The sequence below is a fragment of the Biomphalaria glabrata genome, chromosome 12 (genome assembly GCF_947242115.1).
Source record: "Biomphalaria glabrata chromosome 12, xgBioGlab47.1, whole genome shotgun sequence".
NCBI classification, from domain to species: domain Eukaryota; kingdom Metazoa; phylum Mollusca; class Gastropoda; family Planorbidae; genus Biomphalaria; species Biomphalaria glabrata.
Window position 1 is genome coordinate 9,036,118 of NC_074722.1, and position 19,874 is coordinate 9,055,991.

Consider the following 19,874-nt stretch of genomic DNA (forward strand, 5'->3'; position numbering starts at 1 on the left):
CTTTCTGAATTATTGATCTCATGACATGGTCAAGACAGACACGGACATCGATCTAGTGAGGCCTTTGGAGACCTTATGGCAGTCTAGAGAATCCGAATCCTGCTATTGGACACATCTGATGGATAAGTCTTAGAAATGACTTATTTACTGGTTTTTGCGCCCCTCCACTATGGGATGGGAGACTATTTAATGATCTTCAAATCAACGCGAATTCCATTGAAATTATTATTTCATCATTAAGTCTCCGCAAAATTTCTGAATTGTTCACCAGTTTTACATAAGAAACTGTTTAACCTATAATATTGAATTAGAACAGTACACCCTAATTATCCTCTAATTACCTTGAACACTGAAATCCCTTTTTTCACCATCGCTTGTAATTTAGTCTGCTGGACCGTTGGAGCACCAATGAGGATCTGCAGACCGCCTCTCTCCATTCCTCACTGTTTTTGGTTTCATTGACAGGCCAGTCCGTACTTTCATGTCTTTCGATTCATGTCTTTCGATTCGTTTCTTTCGTCTTCCTCTCCTTCTGCTCCCTGGAATTGTTCCCTGTAGGAAAGTCTTAGTGAGCCCTGTAGATGCTGGGATTTGGTCGTTCAGGCTTAGCTTGCGATTTATTTTTCTGATTATGGTCAGAAGGTCATCGTGAAGCCCAATCGTTATTATAATTATTTTTCGGTTTCCTCATGTGTGATGCAATCCTTGTTGGTGATTCCTTGAATTCCTATAGGCTCTCAGTTCTATGGTTAGGATCCTCCACTATATCTCTGTAGCTAAGAGCCTCTGATTTGCAATCGTCCAAGAAAGTCGCTATGATCAAAGAACAAATCAGTTTGAGTTTCGTGCCTGCCATTCCAAATCGTCTTGAGCTTCGAAAGTTCTCCAAAGTCCGTGACATTCGGGCCCAGTGAATCATAACTGGCTCTATAGTCTGAAACCATAGCTCCGATGTATTCATTTATTTTGTACATGTCAGTATTCTGCCTTTGATATTGATGTCCTTCTTAAAGCTATGTTGATTGTTAGTCACATTGTGCTCATTTTTATTTTTATATAAAGTAGGATACCCTTAAACAAACGTTGTACTGACATCGACTCGCAGCTTGGTAAAAAAAAAGTACCTTGTTTAACATTTATTCAGAAAGACACAAAGATAAAGGCACATTCCTCGTTCTATATGCTAGGACAAATTTTGTATGAATGCTCCTTCTTCCCTAGTGCCATTAGAGCATGGAATGGGCTGCCTGAGCCAGCCAGGAAAACCAGTGACTTGACAGAATTGCTTAACATGCATGACGCGTATGACGTAATCATCTTCTTTTTTGAAGTAACATCTGTATTTTATAAGACAAGATTCAATGTCAATGTTCCGAAATATGCGCACGAATGATTATTTAATGAGTAGATATAAATAGGCGATATCTATATTATAAAGTAGAATGTGTGGCGTATGGATGTATGTTACTTATAGACATCAAAACCGCTTGACCAATCTTGATAAAACTTGGCAGGAATGTTCCTTGGGTACCAACTTAGACCGTAGTTATGTATTGTAGCCCTAAAACAAAGTTAAGACCCTCAAAAAAAATAAAGTTGTCCGACTCTATTACAGCTATAGTATTTTATGGATCTAGGCCATGTCTACAATGTTGACATGAGAAAAGATAGAAAGGATTTAGACCTAGATCTAATTTTAAGAAATACACTTTGCGCAGATAGTTTTTTACTTTGACACATGAAAATACAAAAGAAGATCCATTGATCTCATTATATAATAAAATTAACCTTCGATTTTGTGTTTCGAAAGCATTTTTTACATAAATTAGTTCCTTATATCTGTGACTACAGATTTCCTGACGAACATTCTTTCATTAGACAATAGCCTACCGTAATGAATCGCGTACTAAAACTTATTTCGTTTAATTGTTTACTTTATAATCCCATCCCTAGATCTAAAACTCTAATTCAACACTAAGATGATAAAACTTCTCTTCGCACAGATAGTTTTATACTTTAATACATTAACATATTAATTAAAGTCCATTCATTTCATATTTTGATCAAATAAACATTCAAATTTGGTTTTCTAAAGCTACATTCGTTTACGAAAGCTGCGAAGCCGAGTTAAAGGCCTAGATCTATATTCATTCATGAATCGCGTACTAAAAATTATTTCGTTTAATTGTTTACTTTATAATCCCATCCCTAGATCTAAAACTCTAATTCAACTCTAAGATGATAAAACTTCTCTTCGCACAGATAGTTTTATACTTTAACACATAAACATATTAATTAAAGTCCATTCACTTTTTATTTTGATCAAATAAACATTCAAATTTGGTTTTCTAAAGCTACATTCGGTTACGAAAGCTGCGAAGCCGAGTTGAGATAGGCCTAGAGCCCTAGATCTATATTCATTCACGAATCGTGTACTAAATATTATTTCGTTTAATTGTTCACTTTATAATCCCATTCATTTAACAAAGCTATCGCTTTTTTTTTTCGTTTTTAATAGATAAGAATGTATCGACTTGGGGGAAAACCCATTTTCGCAAGACTAACTTTATTTTCGTAGCGAAAGAGAAATAACGTGAAAGGATCATTAGCTACGTTTAACATACATCTAAATCCAATCCACTGGATTATTCAAAAGCATTTTTTACATAAATTAGTACCTGATATCTGTGACTACATTCTTTCATTGGACATTACTATTACCAAATGGTTACACATTAACACATCTCTCTACTGAGTCTATTCCTAGGCCTAGGTCTAAAACTCTTATTGAACTCTAATATGATAAAACTTCTTTTCGCAAAGATAGTTTTATGCTTTAACACATAAACATACTAATTATTGTCCATTCATTTCATATTTTAATCAAATTAACATTCAGATTTGTTTTTCTAAAGCATTTTTAATACATTCGTTCGCTGTTCGCTAAAGCTGCGTAGCCGTGTTGAGATAGGCCTATATTCATTCAGGAAAAAAAGTTCACGCATGCACAGCACAGAATGAACTCTATAAAAGCCAATTTTTAACTCTAGATTAGTGTCGATTTAGATCTATGTCTACCTCAAGATCTACTTTATACTTTATACACATGAACATACAAAATTTAGTCTATTCATCTCAAATTTTAATCAAATATATGTAGGCCTACAAGCAAATGTTTTAATTTGAAAAAAAAAATGGATTTAAGCCTATTAGCTATTTTGATTTGATAGCTTCATTCACACTATTTTTACATTGACACATTCGCTTTACTTATTACATTATTATTTCGTTTAATTGTTTACAAAACACTCTCAGTGACTATATCGAAAGTAATGCGCAAATAAAGACCCGCGGGTCGCGGGTAACATATGTCTAGTCAATTATAAATGCCTTTTTTTTATCACAGTGGAGACAATGAGCTGAAATTAATTTAAATTTCTGAACCTCTGACTCCAAATGTTGTTCATTATAGGTGGGGCTGAACTGAAGTGAGAGATGTCTGCACTGTGAAATGAAATGTCAACATTGTGATATGTAACGAGGACCCTCTCTCTAGATCACTGACAAGAAAACAGTTATTGATCAAATGCTTGAAAACCATGGGACGTCACTCGTGATCCTTCATTTGCATAATGATCTAATTAGGTCACCCATTTGAGAGAAGTGGGGTGTGAAAGGAGGGATGACACTAGGTACATACAGTGACACAGCCTAACCTTTTATAATATGAATACTAATGAGGTTAACGCCAGGTGTCAACAGGAGTAGGCCCTTCTGTATTGGTTGTAATCCATCGTTAGTCACTGCTTGGTTTATAGTCCATTGTTAGTCATGCTTGGTTATTAATCCATTGTTAGTCACTGCTTGGTTATAATCCATTGTTAGTCACTGCTTGGTTTATAGTCCATTGTTAGTCATGCTTGGTTATAATCCATTGTTAGTCACTGCTTGGTTATAATCCATTGTTAGTCACTGCTTGGTTTATAGTCCATTGTTAGTCATGCTTGGTTATTAATCCATTGTTAGTCATGCTTGGTTATAATCCATGTTATCCACTGTTGTGATTGTAATCCATTATTAGTCGGACGGGTGTTTTTGCTATTGCATTGTTGTATAGCAGATCAAAAACAAACTTATTTACATGTCAGGCACCCTCCCACCTCAAGGGATCAACAACCAACATACTTTTGTTTAAAATGAATGGGCACTAACACTTCAGCCTTTTCATATTCATCTTCGCCTGACATCTCCGCCCCCTTCAGATATCCCGCGATTTTACACCAGCGCAGCTCATTTCTTTTCTGCCTCGATAGAGAGCATGGACAAAAAAGTTAATATAAGCCTATTTTGTGTTCATTGTTTGTATTTGTTTGTGTTTGTTTTGTAGCTGATGAAAGCCTTGTGGCCCAAACTTCTTTTGTTTGTACTTTGTCCGGCAGGGTTACATAAGTTCCCCTTTCAGACCTTGTGGTCTATAGGGCACATGATGTAAAGGTCATCTGTTTCTGAGGCCTACGGTTAACAAGGGTGTCATGTGGCCAGCACAACTTTTCCCCAACTAATATCAAGTACCCATTAGAGCTGGGTGGACTCAGAGACGCCCAAAGATCCAGAAATAAAAAAAGCCCAGTCTTCACTAGGATTCGAACCCGGGAGTCCTTGTTCAGAAGCCAAGCGCTTTACCGCTCAGCCACCGCGCCTCCGCAGGGTCACATATATGCATATTTATTGTAAATCTAAATCTTTGTTTTTGATATTAACAATACACTTGCCGGACTTATCTAAATCTTGAGTCTGCACTAAATCCTCTCAAAAAGGTGTCAACGACCCACAACTGGAGGGAATATTTACGTTTTGTCTTAACTGCCTTGAATCAACGCCTCTGGAATTTTATGAGCTTTTTTTTTTTTTTTTAGCTTTGTAGGCGAAATATATTTTCACTAATAAAACTTCAAATAACGTGAATAAATTTCTTTTGTGAACAATACAAAATAGAACTGTATTTAAAATAGAGACAACATCATGTTGAAATGAGATCAAATTAACTGTAGTAAACGTCAGTCATACGTTTCTTGAACAAAATCGAACTCACTACAATAACAAAACCTTTCAATCTCACGTTCTGTTGTGTTCTGTCCTAAGACCAAATGACGACAATGCCACCTATGTTGCATCATTCACAACCAATTGCTAACCTCTTCCTACGGTCACCATAGAAAAAACACACGCACAGACTCTTTCTATAGCAAATATCCATAACAAATTCTGTTGTTATTAGCAACAAGCGATGAGCCAGTCGACCTAATACTTTACAACCGCTTATGACAGTGTTAAGTTACATTAAAATAAAATTTCCGAAATTACAATAAAACTAAAAAAAATACCAAACTTTTCAATGAGATTTGGAACATTTGGTTAGTGGGGGGGGGGGGGGGGAGGAATACAAACTCTCTCACCAGGATGCATTCACACACCACATGGCCAGATCCATCATAATTTAAAAGCAAAAGTTTACATAATTAATGAGGGTAGAGTCCGAGAATTTGTGTCCAGCGCCTTATCATATCACATTGGAGTTGTCGGAGAGATATTTCATCTCAGTGCCAGAGATAATGTTATCTAGATTGTGAGTAAGTCTTTCTCGGAGAGGTTCCCCAACTGCCCCCCTCTCCTTCCCTTTGCTCCTCCCCCCCCCCTCTCTCTCTCTCTTAACCGATACACCCAGAGCAAAACGCTTTCCTCTTTCTGTTCAACTCCGTTCCGATTAGTAGATAAACTTTGGTGCCGCAGAAGTTAGACGCGGTTGCCATGGCGACGGCTGTCCTGATCATTCAAGCAAACGCGGAAGGCCACGATTGGGTTAACGAGGGGCAGTAACTAAGACGGATAACAGTGTCTGACAACGGGGCGGAGTAGAAGGAAGCCGCGAGTTAAGGAACTTCTTTTTTTTTAATGTCAAACCTAACCTTAAGTGGGAACTAACGAAGGAAATAAAGAAGTTCACATTTGTTTTGTTTTTGTTTTTGTTTTTTTGTTCCAAAGTATTTTTTTTTTTACTTATTTAAGGAACTGTCCATGCATATACTACACGATGCCCCGAGGAGGTTTAGTTTATAGATCTGCATCACATGATTGCGATACGCGTTTATTGTTCAGGAGGGGAAAGTCTGCAATTTATAAGATAAGATAAGATAGATTTATGGAAACTAGTTATCGGCACTAATGGAGCTTCAATAGCTTCAAAAAGCTTGAGGTATGAGCAGAGACGGACTGGATGTCAAAATCGGCCCAGGCGTTTCTACACAGTACAACCCATAAATGTATATCATATGATGGGCCTCCTATTATAGGCCTATCTGTTCTCAAAATCACTTATTTTTTAATAATGTATCGATAACTGTATGCATGCTCTTTATCCTTATAAGAAATATAGGCCTAATGGTGCTTTTTATTCGCTATGTTTGTAGGCCCTAAAATGATGAAGCCTACTAATAGCACTGTCTACGGATGGAGGCTTGAAAATATGTTAGATTTAATTAGTATTACACTGTATTCTGTAAAAGATGTTTTTAGCATGTCGCTGATATAGCCCCTTATATATGAGAATATTATAAAACCTTTAAAACAATTTAATGCGTGCCATAGTGTCATTCAGGAGGCCCTTTAGGCCCATTTGCCCTAATGCCCATATAGCCAGTCCGCCCCTGGGTATAAGGACGTCCAGTGTTAAAAAATATTTACCTTGGATATTTTTGGCCATGTCACAAGGTCGACAGGGCTTCCTTGTTTACATATCTCGGGCACTCGACCAAGACACAACACAAGAAGCATTCGAAATGTGGTGTTGTAGAGTAGCAGACGAGAGAGTTGAGGGCAACCAAGTCAGCAGAATAATTGTTTTGCTTTACTAAACACGTGTGACGTCATCAGGGTTTATCAAACTCGCGTGACGTTACAAACGTCAACCAAGCGCATGTAGCGACATAAAGGTCTGCTACACACTTGCGACGTCATTTAGACCTACCAAACACATGTCACGTCGAAAAGGTCTTCCAAAACACATGTGACGTCATTTAGACCTACCAAAAAAAAAACAAAAACGAATCAGTCTTAAAGATCTTACAAACACTTGTGGAGTCATGAAGATCCACCAATCTACCAAACACGCATCGTGTCCTTAAGGTCTACCAAACATTTTTGGCGTCCTAAAGTTGAGTTGTTGATACAGTTGAGCTGAGTTGATAAATGTTTATATAATCATCAAATAAAAAAATAATATTTCTTGTCAACAGGCTTCAGCTAAAATGGCGAGGCAACAAGCACTTGACTTCTAAAACAAAAGGTATCGAACCTGTTAAAAGAATCGAATATATTTTTTTATTTGTAAGAGGACAGTAGAGCCATGTGGTCTTCCAAAATAAGACCCACTTCTAGCGTAATAAATAGGTGAGATCTAAACGATTCGATCCTTCAAACGTCAAGAATTCTAAGCCAAAGATTTGTCTGAAAACCCAGTTTATAGAGGAGTCCGTTAAGCGCCTCAATTAAGTTGTCCTCAACAGAACATGAATGTCACATAGTAAAAGTAAGTAAAGTTTCCCTTTCAGATCTTTCGATATATGGGGCAGGTGATGTTAAGGTCATCTATTTCTATGGCCAACGGTTAACAAGCAGGGTGTTATGTGGCCAGCATAACGACCAACCGCCTTTACTTTCCCAAACTAAAAGTCAGGTACTCATTAGGGTTGGGTGGGCTCAGTGACACCCTAAAAATCCCGAAATTCAAAATCCCAGTCTTCACCGAGATTCGAACCCAGGACCCCAGGTTCGGAAGCCGAGCGCTTAACCACTTAGCCACCGCGCCCCCTGAATGTCACATACAGGTGCCTCATTTGCCTCAAAGAAGGCTGAAGGCATTGGTAATAGCCTCATGCTAAAGGGGGCAGCCCACCATTTACAAATGTTTTCCAAGGGGATATTATAGTGTGTTGCCAAGGTGATTATGGAGAAAGGGAGCATTCATTGTAAGATGATGAATAAAGGGAGAAAGGGAGCATTCATTGTAAGATGATGAATAAAGGGAGCAGTAATTGATAGTTTTGTAGAATGATGCAAGATAAGCGGCTATGTCATAATCTATATTAAGATCGAGAGACGACTCCAGGATGCCAGAGTGTAAAGACGTGTTTTGATATTGAGTTTATATTTGTTTAAGTTTCAGTTTGTTTCATTTCTATTGGAATTCGTCTACATTGTAATGAAAGTTGTTCACCAAAGAAGTTTATTCAAGCTATTTTAAGTTTTATAATTTAAAAATAATACGCCTACAGCGGTTCAGTTGTCTGCTAGCAATCTGGCTCTGCAAGTCAACGACCGTGAACAACAACCTGGAGGATATTCTTCCCGGCGTCAGCTCGGCATTTTATGCAGGGTATCTCCAGAATTGCTTTTATTCCTAGCCCCCCTCCCCTCTCTGTTAATAGACCATGACATAGTTGTACGTTTTAAGAGAATGTGCATGAATCCTTATAATGCTATCACTTGACAAGGTTATGTGTTAACGATTAATTCATTGTTTCAACAAAAAAAATGTCACAAAAAGTTGGCATTAAGAATGAACGTTTCTCAGAGAGCTAAATGATGCACAAAATAAAATTTAAAAAAATTGCATTAATTTAAAACAAAATGCGAAGTTTCTGTAGCTAGCAATTATGTCGTTTTGAAATGTCTTCGATTTCTTCTCTCCCTTGAGACCAGAGAGTCTTCGGCGTTGAGGCTAGAGCCAGTCTAGTCAGTCTAGTTCTTTTATAGCTCAATTATAAAATGTAGTTTCTAAATGGAATATCTCTCTTAGTTTCATTTTCAAATGTCACATCTCTGTCAATTAGTTTCCTAATGTCATACATTAGTTCAGAGACTTTCTAATTTTAACTTTCACTCATGCCAATGGAAATATGAAAAACCCTTTCTAAGTTGTAATTTTTTTTTTCATATTTAGTTTTCAAGTGGTATCTTATTATACAACAAAATGTACACCTACTAAAAAGATTTATTCCTAAAAAAGTTCAAATGTCTTCTTTATCTATATTACCAAACTAATCTTTAACCCAGCATATGGAATAAGAAATGTGGTATTTACGGCAAAGTGAAGGTACACTATTACAACTTTTTTTTTTCTATGCACAAATATTTTGGCTCTAAATTTTTGACCTAATTACTGTAAATCCAAATTCCTTGGGGTCATAACCTTGACCTTCCGTAACACACAAATGATGAGAGGATACTAGATTTAGTTCCAGCAGTCATTTTATCTACATTACTTTCCAGCCCAGATTTTGTTGAACGCTAGATTTGTTCTCTAAACATAACTCTATTTTCGATCAGGTATCTACTGCTAAACAAAGTGAAGTCAGAGGCATTAGAAATTCTGGACCTCATTAGCTTCGCGCGCTCTTAATTGTACACTCTGCTACGCTAGGCTTTTAAAGTCTGTTTTTCTTTGGTTAAAGTCTGTTTTTAAAGTCTGTTTTTCTTTGGAAAAAAAAACTAAAAAATTATCGTCTGTGTGTTTTGTTTTTCTTTTAAAAGCACAGCCTAACCAACTTGAGGACTTCAAATGTGTTATTAAAATTGGTCTCTGATGTTTTATGTCTGATAGATGGCATTCATGTATTATGCAAATATGAACGTGTTTCATTATTTATGATACAAAAACAAAAACAGGAAGATAATAAAAAAAATATATAGCATTTATCTAGCGCTACTTTCATGCTTATAGCATGCTCAGAGCGCTTTGGTCCAAACTCATTTGTAGACCAGTGGAGGGAGGGGGGGTATCTGTTTTTCGTGCTGCCTTTAGGCGCTCAGTAAGCATAACTCTGCTCGAGTCGGGTGTCGAACCTCGAGCCCCCTTCATGGGTAGCCAAGCCAATCAAGCGTACTTAGCCTCCCATAATATAGATGAAAGAAATAATAGTATTACACTATCAAGATGAAATGGCCATTTTGTACATCGCAATGTCTTAAACTGCCTTCCAGCATGGTACAGTATCTATACCAGTGTCACACGTTGGTGTTTGCATTGGCTGGTGAATTCTATCAAGGCAGATGAAGAAGACCAGACCGAAAGGATGCCTGGTGGCAACCATGCGGAGCAGACCGTCCTAGCCCTGTTCCGAGTTGGTCATTGTCCAATTGGTGTTTACTTCAGACGGTTTCGAGAACACTACGCCATACGGTGTCGCCACTGCATTCTTTATGAATGTCGCGTTTTTCAGGAAGGGAGATCGGGACAAGGATATGAGAGAGAGAGAACTGGTCCATGCCCGGCATCTGTCCTTGTACGGGGACAAGGTGATCTTAAAACTCACTGCCCGATTTCTTTCACGTGCTCTAAGGGAAGTAATCTCTGCATGATTTTTTACTAATGAGGTCAATTCAGGTGTAACTTTCGAGTTAGATTGATGCTGACGACTGGACACGAGGAAGTTATGGCTGAAGAAAGGGGAGTTCAAGCGAGACCTGTGACGTTACAACAAGCTCTTGGTCTAAACTGTCAACAGGTTGCGAGGTCGCAGGTCAGTGTTTAGACCTTCTATAACGGTTGGTCTGGGTTCAAGTCTGGGACGAGAGGCAGAAAGTTGTGACGGATTTGTTGATGGCAGTTTTTGAATTGACATATTTTTTACATTGTCCGACAATTTTGTGTGTGTCTTCATATGACTTACATTGAAGTTAAAATATGTTTGTCAATAGTGGATACTGTTTATTTTGTTTAAAATGAGGTGTTCAAGATTTCTTCCAAGAGTTTTGTATCAAGGTTTAGTTTGACATGCCACGACTAACGGCCACCTATACAAACAATCAGAAAGAGAAAGAAAAATCTACATTAGAGATATCATACAATTACATTTTCCTCCAGTAAAGTATTTATATGTTTTATTGCTTTTGTATGTCGCCTCTTTCATATGATGGTGAGGCTTCTACCTTTTGTCACTCTCTACGATGAACACGACTCAGCTAGTTCTGGTAATACACTTTTTTTTTGTGTGTTTTAAAAGGTTGTTGTATTATTTTCCAAAACAAAACAAAAACATCTTGCTATCCAAGGTTGACAAAAAAACATTTCTCCACAATTATCTACACTCGTTGTTTCCCCTTGCTTTTGTTATCTCCCTTGCTGCCTATTTTGTGCAAGAACGCCCCGCAGGCTTTCTACTGGTGAATGCATTGTCACGTGATGTGTGCATTTCATATAGCTTACTTAAGACATTGATTGCTCTAAGGGCCAGCACTCTCTTCACCCTTGTAACTACTCATCCTCAGTTGTCTTTATCTGCCCTCTCTTTCTCTCTCTCTCTTATGTTGTTGGTGTCAGCCAGGTCCTAGAGTGTACTGGTCGAGTGGTCATTGTTTAGTATATGCCACTCCCCCCCCCCTCTTCTAGTGTTGAATAGCGTTAGGGGTGTTATAACATTTTCTCGGTTGTTGCCCTTGCAACAAAGAATAGCAAGTCACCTCCCTTTGATCGCGACTGTCACGGAACGAGTGGGAATGGTTTGCCTCGAAGCGTGACGCTTACTACCAGGTAGCCACTATTTTTAACGAGTGTGGCGCTTGCTAACACGTGGCCACTACTTTAAAAAACGAACATTCTCGAGTGAGTTTGAGACTGACGTCGCAGCACTTCGAGTCAGGCTGTTTCTGTGATGTGGGTGCACAGCATCAATAGCAATTAGCTCAGCACGAACCGAGGACACTGAGATGGCGCTCAACGAAGGAGTAGCTTAGAATTTAATGAGTCATTATTTCGAAGTACGCAGCCTCACTATATAGGCATCGACTTGAACGTCTGCTGCTTTTACTGTTATGCGTTACAATACAAAGATCAAAAGATGATTCGAAGTCTTACAGGTCAGAGTTCAAGGGTGATCAAAGCGAGGAGGTCAGACGAAATTTAAATGAAAATCGTGGGCCTGCGTATCCAACGAAGATAGAAAATATTAGTCAGCTGAGTAAGATGGCATAAAGTTGTGAAAGAATCATCATTGGTATCCCAACAAAATTCACACTATCTTACGGGATAAAAAAGAGGTTCACAATGAATTTTTTCATGCATTTATTTTTTTTTATTTTGTTAAAATTTCGTGCCTTTTTTTTTTAAAGCGCATCTTTCATGCAGTAGCTTCCTACGTGCGCTTCGGTGTAACCTCATGTATGGATATGTGGGTGAGGTTTTCCACGCTGCTGTTGGGCGCTCATCTAACACAGCTCAGCTTAAGTCAGTCTTCGATAAGTGGCCAAGCAGCTAATACCACTCAGCCACACAAGCCACTGAGATGACCAAACTGCTTTTGTGTGCAATGTATCGGTAACTAAGGTCCTGCAGGAATGACGCTTAAAGGCAAGGCGTGTTTGGATACGCGCTAGTAAAGATCTGTATATACAGAGAGATAAATAGACAAGGAGAGAGATGTAGAGGGAGGAAGAAAGAGAGAGAAAGAGAGGGGGAAAAGGAAAGAGAGAGAGGAAGAGGTAGACAGAAAGAAAGAGAGAGAGAGAGAAAGAGAGGGAGAAAAAGAAAGAGAGAGAGAGAGAGAGAAAGAGAGGGAGAAAAGGAACGAGAGAGAGAAAGAGAAGGAGAAAAGGAAAGAGAGAGAGGAAGAGAGGGAGAACAAGAAAGAGAGGGAGAACAAGAAAGAGAGAGAGGAAGAGAGGGAGAAAAGGAAAGAGAGAGAGGAAGAGAGGGAGAACAAGAAAGAGAGAGAGGAAGAGAGGGAGAAAAGGAAAGAGAGAGAGGAAGAGAGGGAGAACAAGAAAGAGAGAGAGAAAGAGAGGGAGAAAAGGAAAGAGAGAGAGGAAGAGAGGGAGAACAAGAAAGAGAGAGAGAAAGAGAGGGAGAAAAGGAAAGAGAGAGAGGAAGAGAGGGAGAAAAAGAAAGAGAGAGAGAAAGAGAGGGAGAAAAGGAAAGAGAGAGAGGAAGAGAGGGAGAACAAGAAAGAGAGAGAGAGGAAGAGAGGGAGAAAAGGAAAGAGAGAGAGGAAGAGAGGGAGAACAAGAAAGAGAGAGAGAAAGAGAGGGAGAAAAGGAAAGAGATAGAGGAAGAGAGGGAGAAAAAGAAAGAGAGAGAGAAAGAGAGGGAGAAAAGGAAAGAGAGAGAGAAAGAGAGGGAGAACAAGAAAGATAGAGAGAAAGAGAAGGAGAAAAGGAAAGAGAGAGAAAGGAAGAGAAAGATAGAAAGAAAGAGAAAGAGAGGGAGAATGGGAGGGGGAAAAGAAAGATAGAGAGAGGGAGAAAAAGAAAGAGATAGAGAAAGAGAGGGGAGAAAAGGAAAGATAGAGAAGAAGAGAGGGAGAAAGAGAGGCTGACAGAGCATGTAGGTCATTTAATACAACCACACCTATCTTTCACCAAGAACATACAAATTTCACCTTATATTTTGGACGTAATCTGTAGGATAATGTGCCGTTTTAAGACTTCCACTTAAGTTTTTGGTCACCTCAATTCAGCCCTTCTAAAACCTACCTGAGCCTGTTTTTAAGAAGGTCAGTCTAGAATGGACTTAACACTTAAGCTAGACGATGTTTCCAGACCCGGTGACTGGAAGCGCCCAGGAAGCGTGCGAAGTGGACAAGAGAAGTGTATCAGACAAAAAGAGGTTGGGGGGGGGCGCTTGATGTTCATCCTAAATCACGTGACTGAGTGGACAGATTATGAGAGACGGCAGAACGGAAGTAGAATACGGAGATATTGCAGGGCGACAGGAGGAGGCCACTAAGACTTTTATTTGTGCAGATGTAGCGGAGTTATGGGTCCTTTTTTTTTTTGGTTGCTATTTGAATAGCAATAATTTTTTTTTTAAATTATTGACCAAAGAGTTGGTTATTTTTTATTTAGCAACATTTTGCTTTTTTTTTTTTTTGATTTAGTTACACTTTCTTGCTGAGCTCATATTAAATCAACAAATTTGTGTAACATTATGTAAAAAAAAAATACCATAATTAGATACTTCATATAACATACTTTATTCATTTAGTAGTCGCTTTTCTCAGAGCGTCTCAAAATCAACAAATAAATTATTCATATAGCTTACTACTTCCGATACATTAATAAACTTTACATATAGACATAAATAAATATAGACTGGCCGATTAGAGAGTTATATGAAATGAAAATTTGTGACTTGCACGTTTGTGTACTTTATTATACAGCATTTATGAGCAGTGTAAAAGTTAAGTATTCATATCTATTTCAGCCATAACCTATATAAGTATTACAACAGTTTTGTTTAATCTCTAAGAATGAAGATCATGCAATTTTTCATAATTCGGAAATCCGACAACAATAGATATACATGTTTTCAAGCTACATGAAGTTACTTCCTTCGGCCAGTCTATATTTATTGATGTCTATGACTTAACACAAGCACGAAGGTATGAAGGCAATAAGTTGTTATGTAGTCAGCAGTGATCTTTCAATTTGGCGTGATTAACATTTTGTATTTTGTCTATTAGAACTCTGTCAAAATCTTCATCCTTTCATTCATTCTTACGTTTTTCTTTTGGTTCCATTATATCGCTATCACCTTTCTTAATATCTCTTTGCTTCCTTTTTCTCCCTTATTGAATTTTATTGCTTCAAGAACGTAATCAAGATTTAGATTAATATTAGATACATATAGAATGAATATTGTGTTTAACTTTTAAAACTGCATAATATGAAAGTGTTTGGTGGCAAGACAATTTATTTACATCATTGCGAGGGATGTATTTAGTTTAAAAAAATGTCCAATAAACATTTTTTTATGATTAGCTGTAGAGTGTCACGGAAATCTCGAGACCCAGACCAGGTTAGCGCAGTGCTTAATTTTTCTGCAACAATATATAACCCTAGTTAGAATCCAGGGGACAGTCGTTCTACCCTATGACCTTATGGACCTATTGGGAGACGGGATATCTGGGAGGTATCTGCTTACAAGCAACGGCACAAATCCGAGCACTCATTCATGAGAAGTGGTTAAAGTCCTGGGAGGAATCCGACAGAGCACGTGGTGTCTGGCAGCGCATGCGTCACCCAGATCGCGACGATCCATGGTGGCGACTGAGGAGGTCAGAGCAGTCAATAGTTGCGCAGTGCAGGACGGAACACTGTCCTATTGGGGCATACTTTGCCCGGTTCCGCACTAACTTTGACTCCCGATGCCGTCACTGTGGAGAGAGCGTCGAAACAGTGTCGCATGTCTTGTACAAGTGTCCCCAGCTCCGCGAGCTAAGGGGGACTTGCCTGTGCAGTCACTCGACTTGTATGGTAGCTATGAGGCACTACGCCGGACGGCTAAGTTTCTTGCCAGAGCACTACGGGAGGACTAGTCCTTCCTGCTCTGATTTTTCAATAGGAGTTCATCTCAGGGAGGTATCTGTGCTGGCCTTGGGCGCTCAACCAACACAACTTGAGTCGGGATCCGAACTCGAGTCCCCTTGGTCGGAGGCCAACCGGCTTTAGCCACTCAGTCCAACATCCACGTTTAGTCAGTATTAACTTTTTGATAATTGTAGCACACAGTATCTTGCAAGGAAACTAAACAGTTCTATGTATCTTCTCTATGACCCCTTTCAGTCAAGGAACGACTATGGATCATCTCATAGAAAGGAGAAGAATGCCTGGGCATTAGCCATGGTCGGAAAGATATCGGCCACACAGCAGTCATTTTTTCTCCACACAGCTAAGCGAAGAATAAGATACAAATACGAGTATCAGGGGCGCTCCTTAAGGGAGTGGGGAGGAACACCTCACCACCACCGCATAGCCTTAATTCCGTTATTTTCTTTTTTCTTTGATGCATCAGGCAAACAAACAAAAAAAAACTTTTTTCTAGAATTTATTGCGAAGTGTTCAACAAAGAGTGCTGAGAGCGGGGAGAAGGGGGGAGCGGCGGCACTTCGGGGCGGGGGGAGGGGGAGGAAATGCTGCAATGGCAGACCAGCCGTCGTGCATAATTAATATCTCAATCAATACCACTAGGTTCATACTCTGAGCTCAACTGAGCTAATTGCCTATATAGGCCCCGTCCCCTGTTAGCCTACTTTGTCTCTCTGAGTGCTCAGTTTATCAACGGAGACCCTCCGAGTCAGAAACCCCATTGACAACGAAAAACATGCTGAGAATTACTCCCTTAGAGCACGTGAGAGGAAGCGAGCAGTGAGTCTTAAGGTTGCCTTGTCCCCGTACAAGGACAGCCTCTGTGTCGTACATGAACCAGTATTCTCTCTATCTATAGCTTGTCCCAATCGTCCTTCGTGCAGAACTCTGCATTCGTAAAGAATGTGTTCTATTGTTTCATCATCCTCCATGCAATGGCGACACCGTGTGTCGTAGTTCTCCTTCCATCGTCCGAGGTAAGCACCAATTGGACAATGGCCGACCCGGAACTGGGCTAGGACTGCCTGTTCCGCACGATTAAGTTGCCACCATGCATCCCTTCTGTCTGGTCTCCTCATTGCCCGATAAAGCTCACGCCCCTTGTCCGAAGAATCCCAGCCGTCGTGCCAAAGTGTCAACATGCGCTGGTTGACTAGGGATCGTACACTTTCATATGAGTACGGTTCATCATTTTCGAGCGCCGTTGCGACCGCGGTTTTCGCGAGCTGGTCAGCCAAATCGTGGCTGACCACCCCACAATGGGCGGGCACCCATTGCAAAGTAACGTTCACGCCGAATCGTAGGAGACGCCCTCCGACCGTTAGGACGTCCCATACCCTTCTAGCACCTTCATCCAGCCGTTCTATGGCCTCCAGTGCGGCCACCGAGTCCGTGAAAAGGACTATGTCGTGCGCTGACGCAGTCCCGTTACGTACCATCGTAGCCACCCAGTCCAGTGCTTGGAACATTGCTTCGAGTTCAGCCTCGAGGCTGCTTTTCTGCTGACAGGATCCACTGAGCTCGTCACTTTCGGGATTGCCAGAGAGTCGAACTACCGCTCCGTACCCAGCTTTCACAGTTCCCTCGAGCGTCCGCACAGAACCGTCTGTGTAGATGGTGGTTACTCCGGCTGGATATGATGCGATAGTCTCTCTGGCTGCTTGTAGTAGCCGTGTGGTTGGACTCTGCTTCGTCACCACTGGGTCAAGTAGGCTCTTCCGTATCGTCGGCATGCCGAGAGCCTCCATCGGGAAGATAGAACCGGACGGGGAAAGAGCAGCCCGCTCCACCGGCAGATTCGCCTCTCTGACCAGCCCGCGTGCCACATGCATGAAACAAGGCCGGTTTTTGAGGCGTCTCCTACCCTCCCAGTTGTCGACCAGACTTCTGAGTGGGCATCCATCTTCCAGCCGCATATATCTCTCGTGAGCTAGTATGACGGCTCGTTCTCTGCGCAATTTCAACGGTGGGATGTTTGCCATAATCTCGCCAGCGGCAATTGGCGTTGTCCTAAAGGTTCCACAGATTAGTCTTAAGGCTTGGTTCTGAACAGAGTCTAGGCTTGCTAAGGTCGTTTGCGAGGCCCAGACCTGGACAGGAAGACTGTAGTCCATGTGAGAGCTTACTGCACCCATGTACAGTCCCCTCAGCACGTCAGCTCTCGCTCCCCACTTCGTTCCAGCTAGTTTCTTTACGATATTCAACTTCTCGGAAGCTGTTTCTTTTACCTGCTGTATATGATCGCACATAGTCAGTTTCTGATCGAGAATCACTCCAAGGTACTTGGGCTTTTTATCCCATTCCAGAATCTTGCCATCCATTCTAAGCTCGACAGGTTCCTTCAATATATCACGGCCCAGCGTAAACCATGAGTAAACCGACTTCGAGTGGTTTACCTCAAGGTTCCACATTCTGGCGTAGCAGGATATAGTTGTTAATGCCTGCTGGAGAGTGTCAATGAGTTGTTGACGGTCTCTCCCTGACTCCCACAACACGATATCATCTGCAAACAACAGCTTCTGACATTTCAAAAGAGCCGGCAAGTCGTTGATAAAGACCAAAAACAGCGTACAGCTGAGTGCCGATCCCTGCGGCACCCCCTGCTCAAGTGGAAGTTTCCTCGACAAGTGCTTACCAACACGAGTCTGTACCGTTCTTTCCGTGAGGAAATTTTGGATCCACCTAAGCATATATGAACCGACACCTAAGTTCATCAGTTTCAACAACAAGCCGACGGAGACCCTCCCGCTATAGTTCCAGCTTTCTGGTCTCTGGACGGACGTTTAAGAAACATTTGTGCGCTGCCTCGATGTGAAATTAGTGTCCACGTGACACACGCTGTTTCTGAATAGTGACACCATCTCAATTGATGTTCATGTATCACAGACGCAGTAATATGGCCATTCGGACTAATCCAGAGATATTGACTTGACCATTGTCTGATTCATTGACAGCTATATAGTTTTAACTCTTAAGAAGATATAATTTGATCTGTTGAGCTACTAACCATGACTCTTCAGTTACGTCAGTTTCTTTGATCCGGAAATATCAAGAACGAAGTTTTTAAAAGTACATACAAAAATTACTCTGGTTCTAGGATGCCTTTCAAAAGGGAGATAAACCTAAAGAACACTGTTTTTTTTTTGTTGTCATTTTGTTGCCTCCCCTACATACTTGTCACTGAACAGGCTGGTATAGTGGGACTTTCGTTTTTTGAAAGAAACTATTAAATTTCGGTTGTATTTATCACTCGATGTGGAAAGTACATATAAGTTTAATCAGTTTTGTAGTAATATGTATTTAGTTATCATTGTTGCAATTATGAGGTTGTATATGGCATAAACAATAGGTCTACAATTGCTGCAAATTTCTAGTTTATTTACCCATTTTATCGCAAAGTCCCCAGCTATACACACGTACTGGTCAATAATTCCGTTGCTATAGTGACCTAGATGGCTCTCCCAGTTCTTATCTCGGATCAAGTTGAAACGTTGCACAATTATTCATTGTTCCTAACAAAATACGAATTAATAATAAAAAAAAAAAACAATGGTTCATTAAATAATAGTAGTTAATTAATTTTGTTTTGATGGAGAAAAGGGAAGTAAATATTACAGTATTTAGACATATGGTTGTAAATATGGAGTTCTTCCCATTTTAAACCGTATTTTTAAAAATATATTTTGCTTGTTATTTGATAATGATTCTTTAAAAATACGATGGACTGTGAATAAGCTCTTCACTCATTAGAAAAGTATTGTACTTTAGTTTTAAGAATCTAAATGCAACACTTCCTATTTCTCCAATCAGTGCATTAAAACGGATCTATCAATTATGTGCAATGACTGTATTATTCTATTTTTAATTTGATTACCGAAGATATCGTGAAATAAAATGACTGACGTATCCACATCTGTTAGTTGTAACCACAGACCTATATATATTATATCTAGGACATGGACATCTTTTAACACAACAAAATGTGAAAAAAAAACTTTTTTAAAAACATGAAACAAAGCGTTGTTTTGTAAAGTCTTTTTTCAACCCTAACCTATGTAACATAATTAAATGTTTATATCTAGATCTAGTAATTCAACATCGAAAATAAGATCACTTTTGTTTCATAATTATTATTTTGCAATGTTTATATACATTAAACAAAATCAATCTATTTAAATGTACATAAGATGACTAAAATCAATAGACGTGAATTATTTCGATCTATGATTTTGAAACATTGTCTTAACTAACAGGAAATGGCTTTGTTTCATGAATTTGCGTGAATATATAGTTCTGTGATTAATACATAACACTCTATATATATAGGTCTGTGAGTTGATCAATCGCGGATAAGAATTTGTTTTCGTTTTCCAGTCTAGATATAATATATATAGGTCTGTGGTTCTAACTTTAAGTTACAAACATTTAGGATCACAGTGTGCAACTAAGTGTTCGTC

General features: G+C 39.6%; 2 protein-coding genes across 6 annotated transcripts in view; both read right to left on the minus strand.

The window, feature by feature from the left end:
- The window catches only part of LOC129922118 (uncharacterized), a 28,425-nt gene extending 10,318 nt beyond the window's left edge, over positions 1 to 18,107 (minus strand). The window contains exon 1 of the mRNA XM_056006752.1: positions 16,755 to 18,107. Coding sequence (XP_055862727.1) covers positions 16,755 to 18,107 — 1,353 coding nt within the window. The remainder of the gene's footprint in view (positions 1 to 16,754) is intronic.
- Positions 1 to 19,874, minus strand: part of LOC106067978 (uncharacterized) — a 137,953-nt gene that overhangs the window by 75,019 nt on the left and 43,060 nt on the right. The gene's annotated exons all lie outside the window — the stretch shown is intronic.